Genomic DNA, 15393 nt, shown 5'->3' on the forward strand with positions numbered 1-15393 from the left:
GCATCCCTGTTCCTTGTGCCTCAGAGTTGGCAAAAGGACTCCAAGAGATGGTGGGAACTGAAAGAACTCTGGAAACGGTAATGTGCAGGCCAAATGTTAATGAATGTTATGGTGTGAGTGCTGCTCTTGTGAAGTTAGGGAGAAAGCAACTTGGGGGCCCTAGGAGCCTGCACCAAGGGGCCGAGGCAGGTGGGGGCCTCAGAAGACTGCACTGGGTCTCCCAGGGCAGAGCCGTGAGCACTGGCAGATGTATGGCTGCCTTCTGTCTCCACCCATGTCTCCCCAGCAGTCCACGAGTCAGGACTTCCCTGAGGCCACTCCAGGCTCCCTCAGCCCTGCGCCCTTCTGAGGATCCTGCCCAGGAATGAGGGGTTGCGCCAGCCTTACTCACATCTTCATTAGTTGTCAGGTTGGAGGCGACGAGGTAAGTGTGAAACCCTGAGAGGCCCAGGATGGACCAGATGGAGAAGAAGCAGATCACCAACTCCAGCACAGTGAGCAGGGCAGTCAAGGACCCTACGGGATGAGGGCTGGGAGCCTCGCCTGCACCTAGGAGTTGGCCACACCCAGCCTTTCTCACCTATCCTTCCACACAGCTATTTCCCCAGAAAGGAAATAAGGTTGTAATCTTCCTGTGGCCCATTCACCACTTCTCAACAGGATCGCCTCCTGGGCTCCAAGGTGGGTTCAGGAGCCCCCTTCAAGAGCCCAGGGAGCTTGGTGTCTTAAGGGAAGACAGGGACTGAGGCTCCTGAGAGTTCTCGGCCACCCCAGCCCCACAACAGCCTATCAGCTCTCGCCCGGGCATGAACAGAAGCAGCTGGGATATGGGATTCTAGAGGACAAATATCGGTTCTCCACCACTCCCCTCTGTTTACAGGATGAGGTGTGGGAACCCGCCCCAGTGAAGGGGCCTCAGTTCCTACCAGGGCGTCCACTAGCCCACAAAGGATATCTCGCTGGTGTCTCCTTCAGAGTGGAGAGGAAGTTGCTTCCCTGAGAGCCTGGGAGGAAGAAACAGAAGGCACAGTTCAGAGGGACAGTGACCACAGCCCCTTGACCTGGCTGAGCCTGCTGGCCAGCCCCTCCCACTCACCCCTGCCCCTAGCCCAACTCACGCAGCGTCAGGTGGGTGACCACACAGGCGAAGATGAAGGCCGTCAGGAACGAGAGGGAGAGAATAAACGCATAGAAGAAGCGGTAGTTCCGTCTCCCCACACAGTTGCCCACCCAAGGGCAGTGATGGTCAAACCGTTCTGGAAAAGGGCCAGGGGAGATGGGTTAGCGCCAGCCTGGCCTGCAGCCAGCACAGGTGTTTACAGAGGCCTCATGCCACAGCTGGGGCCTTCCTATCCCCTCACTCTCTCGGCACCAGCCGACCCTCAGTTCCTCCGGCACTCCTGCTCCTGTCCTCTGTACACCGGATCCCACTGCCTCACACATTCTTTCCTGTCACTTTGTCTCTTTACCTGGTTGAGGGTAATTCCTCCTCCATGTCTCAGCTGCAGACCTACTTCCTTCAGAAAGTCTCTTCTGACCCCAGACAAGGTGAGGCCCCTGCTATCTGCCCTGTTGCCCTGGCCCTTATCTTCTGCAGCTCTTTGCCCACGTGTGTTTACACACTTATTTACCATGGGCAGACTGGCCAGTGAGCCATCCTCAATAGTAAACTCCATGAGGGGCCTGTGCTGGCCTCACACTGAGCTGAATCCCAGGGTCCAGCAGTGCCTGGCACAAAGAAGATACACAAAAAGTACTTGTTGCCTGGTTTATGACCCTGGCCACATGTCAGCACCCAATGACCCCATTCCCTTGCTCAGAACTAGTGGCCCAGGGACAGCTGGGCTGCTACAGAACCCATGGAGAACGGGCATCAGAGACCCGGTCAGAGGGCTGAGCTCACCCCAGCGCTATGTCACCAGGGGTGGGGTCACACTCACACTGAGGAAGAAAGTCCCCTTTGGGAATGTGGGTTACAAGCACACTGCAGGCCTCACGCCAAGGCCAGCGCCCTTTACAGGGGGTGGGTGGGGCAGATTCTCAGAGATGAATGACACCCACTGAGTCACCCGCTTCACTGCCTGCCGTCACGGGGTGTTCCCCACAGTACTCTTGCTCAGACATTGCTGAGCTAGCGTGATGAGCTCACTACCCTGGGGACCATGCACAGTCACTGTGGCTTAGCTCACCTGGGTCCTCTCGCATAGCATTTCCCTTACGACACCCTCCCAGGGGCATACCCTTGGTCCCCATCAAAGCTGCCTGGCCTCTGGAGAGCAGGGAGAGGGGACAAAACAGTCTCTGGGTCCCCAGTGACCAGTGCAGTTGTGGGTCAGGAGCTCAGCTTCCCATCCTGGCTACATCCTCTCCACTTCACCAGCTTAAACTCTGTTCTCAGATTCTTGTCCCTCCCAAACCCTAGGAATCAGATCAAAGTATTCTAGGATAGCTGGCCTGGGCTACTGGATGGTACATAATTCTCTTTTTGGCTCAAATGTATCTAGAATGTTAGTGCTCCAATCTCTGGTTCCTGGGAACCTAGACCTACTGAGGATCAGGTTGAGGCCTGGGAAAAGGGTTCAGGGCCTCTCTGCGTCCACCCCACACTTCAGAGCTGGGGGAAGGAATCCACCAGACCTGGGCTGAAGCCAAGACACCACTGGTCACACTCAGAGCCCCTCCCCATGGTCCCTCCTCAGTCAGAGCAATCTGGGTGAACCAGCCTGGATATTTCGGACACACTGCCCACTCCCTGTCTCCAGGGCTCCATCTCTCTCTCAGGGCTCCCCACATCCCTCTCTGCTGCCTCCCACTCACCCACACAGTTGTCGCAGACACTGCAGTGTGAGGTCCGGGGTGGCCGAAACATCTTGCAGGTGAAGCAGTACTTCAGCTTCACTATCTGCCCATTGATCATCACCTCCCGGGTCCGAGGCGGTGGCCGGTATGTGGAACTGCCTGTGTTGTCTGAGGATGGGAGGAGAGAAAGATGGGGGATGTTCAAGCCCAGAGCCAGGAGCCCCAGCCGGGGGAAGCCACTGCCGCCTGGCTGGGACAAGAGGAGCCTCAGGGGAACTGTTTCTGGGGAACAATTGTTGGGGTAAAATGCCAGCCTAAGGTGGGGACAAATACTACGAGGTGCTATCCCCTTACTGAGACTTGCTGTGTGCCAAGCACTGCGCTAAAGCTTTCCATACCAGCTCACACACCACTGGCCTTACACCACTCTGAGGAGGGCTAGCAGAGAAGGGGGCCCCAGGAAGGCCTAGTAAGGTTTATCTACATCTGCTCAAGCCCAGATCTAAGTTCCAGTTCCCAGGAGGCTCAGGAGACGGAGGGACAAAGTCAGCAATGCTATGAGGAGACAGATCCAGAATGTGGGATGTCTACAACACTACTGGCCTGATCTCTAACAAAAGTCAAGTCACTTACAAAAAGAGAGGAGAGATGGTTCTAAATTAAGAAAGATTTAGGAGACGTAAACAAATGTAATGCATGATCCTAGATCGGATCCTGTTTTGAAAAACAAGACACAGCAATAAAAGACATTTGGAGGGCAACTGGGGGAAAATGACTATGGATTCAAAATATGGGAACTATTAATTTTCCTAGATGTGACAATGGAATTACAGTTATGTAGCAGGCTGTCCTTGGATTTTGAAGATACATGTTGAAGTATTTATAAGTAAAGTATCTATGATGTCTATAACTTACTATAAAATGGTTTAATAAGAATTATATAGGGGCTGGCCTGGTGGCACAGCGGTTAAGTGCACACATTCCGCTTCTCAGTGGCCTGGGGTTTGCCGGTTCAGATCCCGGGTGCGGACATCGCACCGCTTGGCAAGCCATGCTGTGGCAGGCATCCCACGTATAAAGGAGAGGAAGATGAGCATGGATGTTAGCTCAGGGCCAGCTTTCCTCAGCAAAAAGAGGAGGATTGGCAGCAGTTTAGCTCAGGGCTCATTTTCCTCAAAAAAAAAGAAAAAAAAAAGAATTATATGTATACAGTCATGTGCTGCGTAACAATGTTTTGGTAAACAACAGACCACATATATGATGGTGGTCCTATAAGATTAGTACCATACAGCCTAGGTGTGTAGTAGGCTGTACCATCTAGGTTTGTGTAAGTACACTCTGTAATTTTTGCACAATGATGAAATCACCAATGTTTTCTTAGAACATATCCCCATTGTTAAGCAATGCATGACTGTATATGTATATATACGATACAAATAAAATACACTAGTAACAACTATGAAATCTAGAAGGAGAACATACAGGAATTTGTTGTAATAATTCTTCCCACTTTTCTGTATGTTTGAAATTTTTCATAATAAAAATTTTAAGAGAAAAAGAAATGTAGAGATATATCCATGAATTGGACAAGTCAATATTAGAAAAGGATTTATTCTCCCTAAATTAATCTGTAGATTCAACATAATCCCAGTCAAAAATCCCTGTAGATTTCTTTTTTTTTTTTTGAGGAAGATGAGCCCTGAGCTAACTACTGCCAATCCTCCTCGTTTTGCTGAGGAAGACTGGCCCTGAGCTAACATCCATGCCCATCTTCCTCTACTTTACATGAGGGATGCCTACCACAGCATGGCTTGCCAAGCAGTGCCATGTCCTCACCGCGGATCCGAACCGGTGAACTCCGGGCCGCCAAGAAGTGGAACGTGAGAACTTAACTGCTGCGCCACCGGGCCGGCCCCCCTGTAGATTTTTTTTTGTAGAAATTGACAAACTCAATCTAAAATTCATATGGAAACGCAAAGAGCAAAGAATGGCCAAGGCACTCTTGAAGAATAAAGCTAGAGGATTTATATGACTAGATATCAAGACTTACGATAAAGCTATAGTACTTAAGACAGCTGGGTTTGGGTGCAAGGGTAGAAACGCTGACCAATGGAACAGAGAAGAGAATTCACAAACACATCCAGTACATCTATGATCATGTGGTTTAAGGCAAGTGCAACACTGCGATGCAGTGAAAGAAGAGGGTCTTCTCCCCATAAACAGTGCTGGGTCCACTGGATGCACAAATGTATCTGCACCCTGCCTCCCACCAATCACAAATTCAATTTCAGATGGATTAAAACTCTAAATGAAAAAGTTTTAGATAAAAAAAAAATAGGAGAACGACTTCACAACTCTGGAGCAGACTTCTTAAACAAGACACAAACGGGCTGATCATAAGAGAGCGATTTGATAACCTGCATTGTACCAAAATTAAGAACTTCTGTTCATCTAAAGATATCATAAAAGAATAAAAAGGTGACCTTAAAGACAAATACGGGGGCCAGGCCCGTGCTGAGTGGTTAAAGTTCTGCGTGCTCTGCTTTGGCCAGCTCGGGTTCGTGGGTTCAGATCCCAGGTGCAGAACTACTCCACTCATCAGCCATGCTGTAGTGGCATCCCACATACAAAGTAGAGGTGGATCGGCACAGGCGTCAGCTCAGGGCTAATCTTCCTCAAGCAAAAAAAAGAGGAAGACTGGCACAGATGTTAGCTCAGGGCTAATCTTCCTCAAGCAAAGAAAGAGGAAGATTGGCAATAGATGTTAGCTCAAGGTGAGTCTTCCTTAGTGAAAAAAACAAAACAAAACAAACAAGGACAAATACAGTGTGATTTCACTCATATGTGGAAGATAAACAAACACAGAGATAAGGAGAACAGACTGGTGGTTACCAGAGGGGAAACGGGGTGGGGAAGGGTAAAAGGGGTAAAGGGGCACATGTGTACAGTGATGCCTGGAACCTAGACTTTTGGTAGTGAACATGATGCAGTCTATACAGAAACTGAAATGTACACCTAAAATTTACACAATGCGGGGCTGGCCCTGTGGCTGAATGGTTAAGTTCACGTGCTCTGCTTCAGTGGCCCCAGGCTTCACCAGTTCGGATCCTGGGCATGGACCTAGCACCACTCATTAAGCCATGCTGAGGTGGTGTCCCACATAGCACAATGAGGAGGACCTACAAGTAGAATATATAACTATGTACTGGGGGGCTTTGGGGAGAAGAAGAAAAAAAGGCTGGCAACAGATGTTAGCTCAGGTGCCAATCTTTAAATTAATTAATTAATTAAATTTATACAATGTTGCAAACCAATGTGACCTCAATAAAATTTTTCTTTTTTTTTTGAGGAAGATTAACCCTGAGCTAACATCTGCCATCAATCCTCTTCTTTTTGCTGAGGAAGACTGGCCCTGAGCTAACATCTGTGCCCATCTTCCTCTACTTTATACATGGGATGCCTACCACAGCATGGCATGCCAAGCGGTCCCATGTCCACACCTGGGATCCGAACTGGTGAACCCTGGGCCGCCGAAGCAGAATGTGGGAACTTAACGGCTGCACCACCAGGCTGGCCCCTAAAATTGTTTTTTTAAAAAAGGTGACCTTCAGAGTAGGAGAAGACATTTATAATATGTTTATCTGACAAAAGACAAAGGATTTGGACCCAGAACATATAAAGAATTCCTGGGGCTGGCCCCATGGCCGAGTGGTTAAGTTCGCGCACTCTGCTTCAGCGGCCCAGAGTTTCGGCAGGTGGGATCCTGGGCGCAGACATAGCACCGCTCATCAGGCCATGCTGAGGCAGCGTCCCACATGCCACAACTAGAAGGACCCACAACTAAAATACACAACTATGTACTGGGGGGACTTGGGGAGAAAAAGCAGGAAAAAACCAAAAAGATTGGCAACAGTTGTTAGCTCAGGTGCCAATCTTTTAAAAAAAAGAATTCCTATAAGTCAGTAAGAAAAAGTCAGACAGCTGAATTCAAATGTGGACAGAAGATTCAAACCAGCATTTCATAAAAGAAGCTGTCCCAACAGCTAATAAATACACGAAAAGGTCATCAAGAAAATACAAATTAAAACCACAATGTGCTACCACTACACAAGTACCAGAAGATCTAAAATGAAAAAAATTTTTAAAAATCAAGCTTTGGAAAAAACGTAAAGCAACTAGAAATCTCATGTGGTCACTTTGGAAAACCCAGCCCAGCATACACCTCCCCAGCAACCCACTCCCAGTGTCTCCCCAAGAGAAAGGTGTGTGATTTGAGGTGCACCAAAACACAGGCACAAGAGTGTTTGCAGCAACAATTCTCACAATAGCCCAAATCTGGAACTACCCAAAAGCCCATCAATAGAATGGCTTTTAAAAATGCAGGATATTCACACAATGAAATTCTATACAGCGGGGCCGGCTCGGTGGCGCAGCAGTTAAGTGCATCCATTCCACTTCGGCAGCCCGGGGTTCACCGGTTTGGACATGGCACCGCTTGGCAAAAGCCATGCTGCGGTAGGTGTCCCATATATAAAGTAGAGGAAGATGGGCATGGATGTTAGCTCAGGGCCAGTCTTCCTCAGCAAAAAGAGGATTGCAGCAGTTGGCTCAGGGCTAACCTTCCTCCAAAAAAAAAAAAAATTCTATACTGCAATGAGAACAAACAATCTTCAACTGCACACAGCAATATGAATGAATCTCAGACACACTGTGTAAAGTGAAGAAAACACACATGTAAGGACACAAAGTGTTCAAAAACAGGTGAAAGTAATCTACGGTGTCAGGAGTGTGGTTACCTGGGGAAGGGTGACAGGGATCAGAAAGGGTTGTGAACAAGGGAAGGCTTCTGGGCCACCATTTGTATACTGTTTCTTGATCTGGGTGCTGATTACATGTGTGTGTTCAGCTTGTGAACACTCAACGAACAGAATACTTATGATTTGTACAGTTTTGGTAAGCCTATTATTATACTTCAGTAAAAATCTAAGAAAAAGAAAAAAAAAAAAAAAGAAGAAGGTTTAGTAACTTGTCCAAGGTCATGCAGCTGGTTTACAGGCAGAGCAGGGGCCTGAACGCAGGTCTGCCATATGCAAAGCCCACAGTTCTACCCACTGAGCCTCTTGATAGCCCAGGCCACAGAGGACCAAAGTCCCCAGAGCAGTGGCTCCTTCCTGGACAGAATTCTGAGGGTCACACAGGGCTGCCTGTGATCCCAGCCCTCAGCTATCTCCCAGCCATCACTTCCACTGGATCAACTCCCCAGATAATATCTCCAGTCTGGCCACTTGCCTCCAAAGATTATTTAATGAGCGCCTGCCATGTGCCAGGCACTATTCTAGGTGCTTGGCAGGCATCAGTGAAGCAGACAGACTCACATCCTCAGCTACCACACAGACTTTGGCTAGGCTGTTTCACCACCACCTCAACCACAGTGCGTTTACAATGCAACCAAGCATCTGAGCATCTCTTCCTTAAAACCAGCAGCATGGGCAAGGGCAGGGGACACACTCTGAAACCTGGTTTTGCCACTGACTGGCTGTGCATGAGGTTGAAGCCAAATGAACTTCTCTGATCCTCAGTTTTCTCATCTGTAAAACAGGAATAACAGGTGGAATAGGGCACGAATCCTGGCTCCCACCTCTCACTAGCTGGGTTTCTCCTGATACCATGGTATGTGTGATAGGGCAAATCCTTTAACCTCTCTCTGCCTGTTTCCTGGATCACTGAAATGGGGATAGTAATGGTACCCACCTCACAGAGTTGTTATGAGGGTTAAATGGGTTCATATATGTTTAGTGGCACAAAGTAAATGCTTAAGCAGTGTGCACTGTTAGTATTAGCTTGTAGAATTACTGAGAGAGAAGGGAGGAGGCGAGGGAAAGAGAACACTTCCCTGAGTGCCTGCTCTTTACTGAGCACCTTGCATCCATTATCTCCTTCAATCGTGACAACATCCCAGGAGGTAAGGTTGTCACTATCATCTCTAGGTTACAGTTAAGGAGACTTTTCAGTGAGGTTAAGTGACTTGCCCAAGGTCACACAGCTAGTAAGTGGCAGAAACAGGATGTGAACCCAAGTTTCTAAAGCTTGGGCTTGAGGTATTTTTGTAAATTTTTTTTTTTTTTAGAGATTTTATTTTTCCTTTTTCTCCCAAAGTCCCCCGATACATAGTTGTGTATTTTTAGTTGTGACTCCTTCTAGTTGTGGCATGTGGGATGCTGCCTCAGCATGGCTTGATGAGCGGTGCCACGTCCACGCCCAGGATTCGAACGGGCGAGACCCTGGGCCGACGAAGCAGAGCACGTGAACTTAACCACTCGGCCATGTGTCATAATGAGTGTTATTTATCCCTGCCTGGTTCCTTAGGTCTGCCGATGGCACAATCTAAGAGCTGGGAAGAACTTCAAAGAGCATATAACATAGCCCCTGGCACATGGCAGATACCTGATAAATGTCCCTTTGCTGGCTGCCTCTGTTCTAGTCCCTTCAGTTTACAAATGAGGAAACAGGCCCAGAGAGGTTAGAGAATTTGCCCAAGGTCACACAGCCAGTGAGTGGTGGCGAGGCAGAGGAACTCAGTTTGGAGTCTCCTTGCAGACCTTTCCTTCTGCCTCATTCCTGCCTGGCCAGGTTCTACCTTCATAGCCCTTCACTCTCTACTCCCAACACCTTAACCCAGGCCAGGCCCATGTCACCAAACAGCTTCCCCAGAAGACTTCCTGCTCCCAGCCCCTCTACCTTCAACCCCCCTTGCACACACTGCCACATTCCTCTCAATAACCTCTTTCAAGTCACTTCTCAGCTCAAAACCCTTTACTGGCCTCCCCTAAAAAATAAGAGAAAGGACACACTTCTTATCCTGCTATTAGGGCCCTCCACAATTGGGCCCAACCTCCATTCCCAGCTTTTCTCCCCGACTCTTCTCCCAGGAGACCCTGGAGCCTCGGGCTTCCTGCCCCTGCTCCCACCAAGCCGGGCTCCTCCCTTCCCTCTGCTCACCTGGACTCACTGAGCCCTGTCTGGCCTCCAGCAGCTTCTCTGACCACTTCAGCCTCGGGGGCTCTCATGCCTCGTACACAGCACCTGAGCACACCCACTGCTCCATGCTGAGTTGTGACAGGACTTCTGTGTGTGTGGAGACTGTCTCTCCAACCAGACTGTATGCCCCTGGAGAGCAGGGATGGTGGAACAAACAGGAAGTCCTGGGCCTAGGAATTATGGGGCAGCAGGCAAGGAGGAGAGAAAATGTGCTGTGGACTCAGGCAGGCCTAAGTTCAAATCCTGACCCTTCCATTTACAAAGGTACTTAACCTCTGTAAGCCTGCTGCTGCGTCTATAAAAACAGACGAATAGCAACAACTCCCTTGAAGGGTTGGCAGGACCAGGAATAGTACACGTACAGGAACTGGCATGGTACTGCCTGGTAGCTGTTTTCACAGGGTACAGGCTCTGGAGTCTAAAACACTGGGTTTGAATCCTGGATTTGCTACCCACTCACCACTTAAGGAAGTCCCTTCACCTCTCTGAGCCTCAGTTTCCTCATCCGTAAAACGGAGATGAGAGTCCCAGTCTCACGGGGCTGTGATGAGGGCTGAAGGAGATGCTGCAAGGACAGCCCTGAGCATGGTGCTGGTTTCATGGGAGCCTCAGTGCTGACCAAGAGTTCACGCTGTCACACTCCAGCTCTTTACAAAGCTGTTGATGCGACTCTGAACCCAACCCCTAATCCTGCCCCACAGGCCCCAGGTCCCAGCTCCTGCCCTGCCTCTGCCCACTGTAGTCTCCCAGGCTTGGACACAGGCTTTGGAGCCAGACAGATATTGTGGGTATGAGTCTTGGCCCAATGACTAACTAGCTGTGTGATGTGGGTCAAGTTGCTTAACTTCTCTGTGCCCTCATCTGCTAAAAAAAGAAAATAGGACATATTGAACCCAACTCCTAGTGCTGTTAGGAAGATTAGGAGAGAATTCATCAAGTGGGTTTAGCAAAGTATCTGGCACCTGGAAAGAGCTTAATAAACATTAGCCATTATTATTATTATTGTTTCTATGAAACACTATATTCTAAACAACTGATTCATGAAGAAACTTCAGAACACAACCCATCTGTGAGTGAAGGGCAGCCACAGACTCTCTTCAGGACAAAGAGAAAAGCTACTGGAATCCTCGCTGGATTCCCACAGGCCCTCCCCAGGGCATAGGGGCGCCCAGGCGTCTCCCCCAAGGCAGGGATGGAACTCCTACCAGTTTGTTCTGGCCCCAGCAGCCAGGCTCCCCCGTCTCTTGAACTCTGAGAATGAGGAAGTGACACCTTGCACACACAACTTCCTTAGGCTGCCAAGAGGCGGAGACAGAGCAGAGGAGAAAGTGTAACCCTGGAGCAAGGGTGCTGCCCAGATGCTGAATGAAGCCACCAACTACAGGGCTCTAAACCAGCTGGGTCAGAGGAGGCTTTTTGGGGCATGCCACCACAGAGGCTGAACCCCACATCGAGGGAGAACAAGCAGCTGTCCTACTGCTTATTCTCAGGCCAGTGCTGACCAGTCACATCCTGGACTCAGCCTCAGAATCCTCCTGAACCCACTCCTCCCAGCAGCCACTACCAGTGGTACCCTGTTAGTGCCCAGAGCAAGTCTATTTGCCATTCCTGACCACAAGGCCCAAGCCTCTGAAGTTTCAATAGAGGAAAACAATTTTCAAAGGGTACTGACATTCCCTGTCTTACTCGTACACAAAAAATGCTCTGGGGGCTGGCCCGGCGGCGCAGCAGTTAAGTTCGCACGTTCTGCTTTGGCGGCCCAGGGTTTACCAGCTCGGATCCCAGGTGCGGACATGGCACCGCTTGGCAAGCCATGCTGTGGTAGGCGTCCCAAGTATAAAGCAGAGGAAGATGGGCATGGATGTTACCTCAGGGCCAGTCTTCCTCAGCAAAAAGAGGAGGATTAGCTGTAGTTAGCTCAGGGCTGATCTTCCTCAAAAAAAAAAAAAGCTCTGGGCTGGCAAGGAGCTGTGTGCCCTCATTTTACAGATGGGGAAGCCGACTTTGCACCAAGAGCAGAAGGTGGGGCTGAAATTAGAACCTTTGTCTTCCAAGGCATTCATTCATTTGTTTGTTCTTTCAAACACTGGCATCTACTACGTCAAGATATTGTGCGAGGCGTGGAGGTGGCAGGTGAGGGGAGAGTAAGGGGCAGGTACAGAGAGATAAGCCAAGTATGCTGGCTTCGTCCACCCAGTTCAGAAAATAGTTGTGGAAGAAATGAAGAAATTAACAGGGATAATAAGAGACGTTATCCTTGCCCTCAGGGAATCTAAGACCGACTCCAGGGCTCTTTCTGCTTCAGGCTCTTCCCCAAGAAGTAAAAAGGCTCCCCCACTTAGTGAGGCGCTCCTGCTCTTCCAGGTGGGAAACTAAAGCCCCCAGGGATGTGGTGATGAGGGGAAGGCTCCTCCTCACCAAATGGCTGTGAGAAGCCAATGAATCGCTCACACCTTCCTCCTGACCAAGGGCATGCTATGGTCTCTCCACCCCACCACAGCCGCACGAGGGGCAGGCAGGCGTGCCAAGGTCAGAGCCTGAATGGCTGGGGCTCACCATGAGCTATGAGAAGGCTTTAGCGAGGGAAGGCCGGGCATCTCTACCCGCCCTGCTAGGCCCCGACAGTTGCCCTTCGCTTGTCCCCAGCTGTGGAGGAAACAGCTGCAGGGCTGCGGTCTCCCCTGCTTCCAGGGCAGCGCAAGGTCAGCCACAGTGCCCAGGTTGTGAGTGCTGGGCCACTGTGATCCCCATCTGAACATTTCTGTTCATTCCTGGGGTTTATGGAGCCCCTACCATATCCAGGCACAGTGATAGGCCTGGGGATATAGGAAGAGCTCGGCCTAAGGGCACAGGGAGCAGAAGTGGATAATTACAGTCAGTGTAAGAGGCACTGTGAGTCAAGCGTGGGGACTCTGGGGCCAGTCTGATCTCATTTTGAAACCTGGTCTGACGACTTGTTAGCTTGTGACTTTGAGGAAGCTGCTCAACTTCTCTGAGCCTCAGTTTCCTCACTGGGTCATAATAATATCAACCTTGTAGGATGATGGTGCTAATTAGAGATGTAAAGTTCTAACCCACAGCTAGCCAGTTAAGGGTATTCCACAGAACACAGGGAATATGTGGGGTGGGGACAGGAGGCAGTATGCAAGAGAGCAAGAAAAGACTACATGGCAATTAAGCTGGATCAGAAAGAACGAGATCATGGGCTCACTGGGAAGGAGGGCATGGCAGCAGAGATGATCGAGGGAGCAAAGGCACAGAGGCATTAATCTGCACCAAGCGGCTGTGGGAGCCCGGAGTGGCGGGAGGCGGGGGTGGGCTGGAGTTTGCCTTGATCCTGCAGGCCGTTGTGCCTAAGTGGGTGAGTTTTCAGGAAGGTGAGAGATGATCTGTTTCCTGGCTGTGATACTAAGTAACACTGAATCGCATGATGAGAAAGTTACTCCATTTTCAATTCTCTTTCAAGCCTGTGACTCCATCAAGGGAAAAAGTCTCGACTTTTAATATCTAATACCTGTGATGCTCACAGGCCTCAAAGTGGGTGCTTTCCACAGGCGACTGTAACCACCAAGAATTCTGTAACATTGTTATGTTCTTGTTTTTACCATTATCTTCTGTTCAGAGCAAGTGACTTTCTGCTTACAGGAGTGATATGAATTTTCCTTGTGAAATGCATTTAAAAGCAAGCCATTTAAAGGACAGTACTAAAGAACGAAAGTACAAGGTGAGACGCAGAAAGGGGACAAGTCACGAAGGTTGTACTCCAATGGCCGAGCTTCAGGAAATGCTGCTGAGGGCACTAGGAAGTCACCCAAATTCTGAGCCAGGGAGGGCCAGGGCCAAATCTGGGTGTAAGAGAGACAAGTTGGATTGAAGGGAGAGGCCAGGCATCGGGGCGTTGTCAGCAGAGTCCCGAGCCAATCCATGTGGAAAACAAAGCAGGTCTGCCCCAGGGCATGGGCTTCAGAAGGACCTGAGGGGAGACATCCTGGAGACACACAGGATGCGATCTGTGACCTGCTGTGTGGTGGTGGAGACAGAGGCAGCCTTTGCGTGTCCTGTGAGCTGTAACTCTGAGTGTCTGTCACTTGGATTCAGATGTTTCCATTCTCTCCAATCAGACTGAGAGCTTCCTGGGGACAATATTCTCACCTCCTACCTCTTTTCCAGGTGCCCAGGGCGCCTGGACTCTGTGTGGCCCTGCAGGGGGATCCAGTCGCATAGCTCCCTGGCTGAGAAGTCAGGATCTCAGGCCAGGATGACCAACTGCCCTGGTTTGCCTGTAACTGAGGGGTTTCCCAACAAGGCACGTGACTTTCAGTGCTAAAACAGGGACAGTCCTGGGGAAACTGGGAGGAGCTGGTCACCCCCCGGCCCCCCAGACGGTCCTTGCACAGTTGGAGCCCTGGGCCAGATCCTGTTGGGCTGGAGTTGCTGGCCTATGAGGCCACAGTGAGAAGCTCACACTGTCTGCAAGGGCCTGGGGCCAGGTAATCAGTTCACATTTATATGAACAGCACCACTCACCTCAGAGCTGGCCCCTAACCTTCTGGAAAAGTCTCCGTGACCTTTGTCCTTTTCAAGAAAATCTGCTCCACCCTGACTAGAAACCTACTGGCCACACCCCCAAATTTGGCTCCTGTTCAAGTTTGAGAACTCAAAGGCCCCAAAGATGCCACTTTCCAGGCTTCGCAACTGTTCTCAAAGGGAAGTGTCCGACCCTGACACTCAGGACCGCACAAGACTGACCCCACCCCATCCTCCAACAGGAATTTCCCAAATTCTCTGAAGTATTCCTTGTGTTCCAGCCAATATGGCCTGCTCAGGGTCCCACGCCTGTACCCCTTCCTTCCTACTTGGTCCTCTCCTCCTTCTGTTCCATCTGCCTGGAGGGCTCCCTTCACACTTCCTGTGCTTGAACACCACCCAAACTTTAAGGTGCAGCTCAAGGCACCTCTTCACAAAGCCTCCCCAAACCCTCCAGGCAGAAGACGCTCCTGATTTCTCTGATCCTCTTCCAATGCCTGACCTCACCTGTGGCAGCCAGTCAGGCCATCCACATTGGACTAAGCTAGCTTGGAAAACACCAGAAGGCAGGGCTCACATCAGATTCGTTTTTGAACCCCATGCCTCAGCCTCGCCACCCCACTACCCTCCTATCCCCCCTACCCCTCTGAAGTCAGGAGTCAGCCTATAGAATTAACACACAGATAGTCAAACCCATAATGCCTAACTGGGAGAAGTTTCAACTGTCTCTCAACCAGTCACCTGGGGACAGTAAGTAGGACCTCCACAGAGGCTCGTCCACTCAGCCAAAGTCACTGAGCCTTCCGCATGGCAGACAAGGTGAATAAGACATTCAGGGTCCAGGAAAGGCTACTGGGCCTGCCCAATAATTCTGTAAGACTACCTACAGCACAGGGCCAAGACGGAAGGACATGACACTCTGGGAATGTCATGCAAAGTCTGGCTCAACTGGGCTCACAAAGGCTTCCCAGAGCACGGGACACTTGAGCTGAGACATAAGGATGAAGGGGGTGTGGCCACGTAAGACTA

At 50.1% G+C, this 15393-nt stretch overlaps 1 protein-coding gene across 4 annotated transcripts in view; it reads right to left on the bottom strand.

Moving 5' to 3' along the window:
• ZDHHC18 (zinc finger DHHC-type palmitoyltransferase 18) overlaps positions 1 to 15393 on the bottom strand; it is a 29671-nt gene that overhangs the window by 7477 nt on the left and 6801 nt on the right. For all 4 annotated transcript variants that reach the window (XM_070260664.1, XM_070260662.1, XM_070260663.1 and 1 more), the window contains exons 3-6: positions 2818 to 2967; positions 1119 to 1256; positions 956 to 1004; positions 392 to 494 (exon numbers count right to left, since the gene is read on the bottom strand). In XM_070260664.1, the coding sequence (XP_070116765.1) occupies positions 392 to 494; positions 956 to 1004; positions 1119 to 1256; positions 2818 to 2967 (440 nt within the window). The remainder of the gene's footprint in view (positions 1 to 391; positions 495 to 955; positions 1005 to 1118; positions 1257 to 2817; positions 2968 to 15393) is intronic.

Source organism: Equus caballus, chromosome 2, assembly GCF_041296265.1.
Source record: "Equus caballus isolate H_3958 breed thoroughbred chromosome 2, TB-T2T, whole genome shotgun sequence".
NCBI lineage: Eukaryota > Metazoa > Chordata > Mammalia > Perissodactyla > Equidae > Equus > Equus caballus.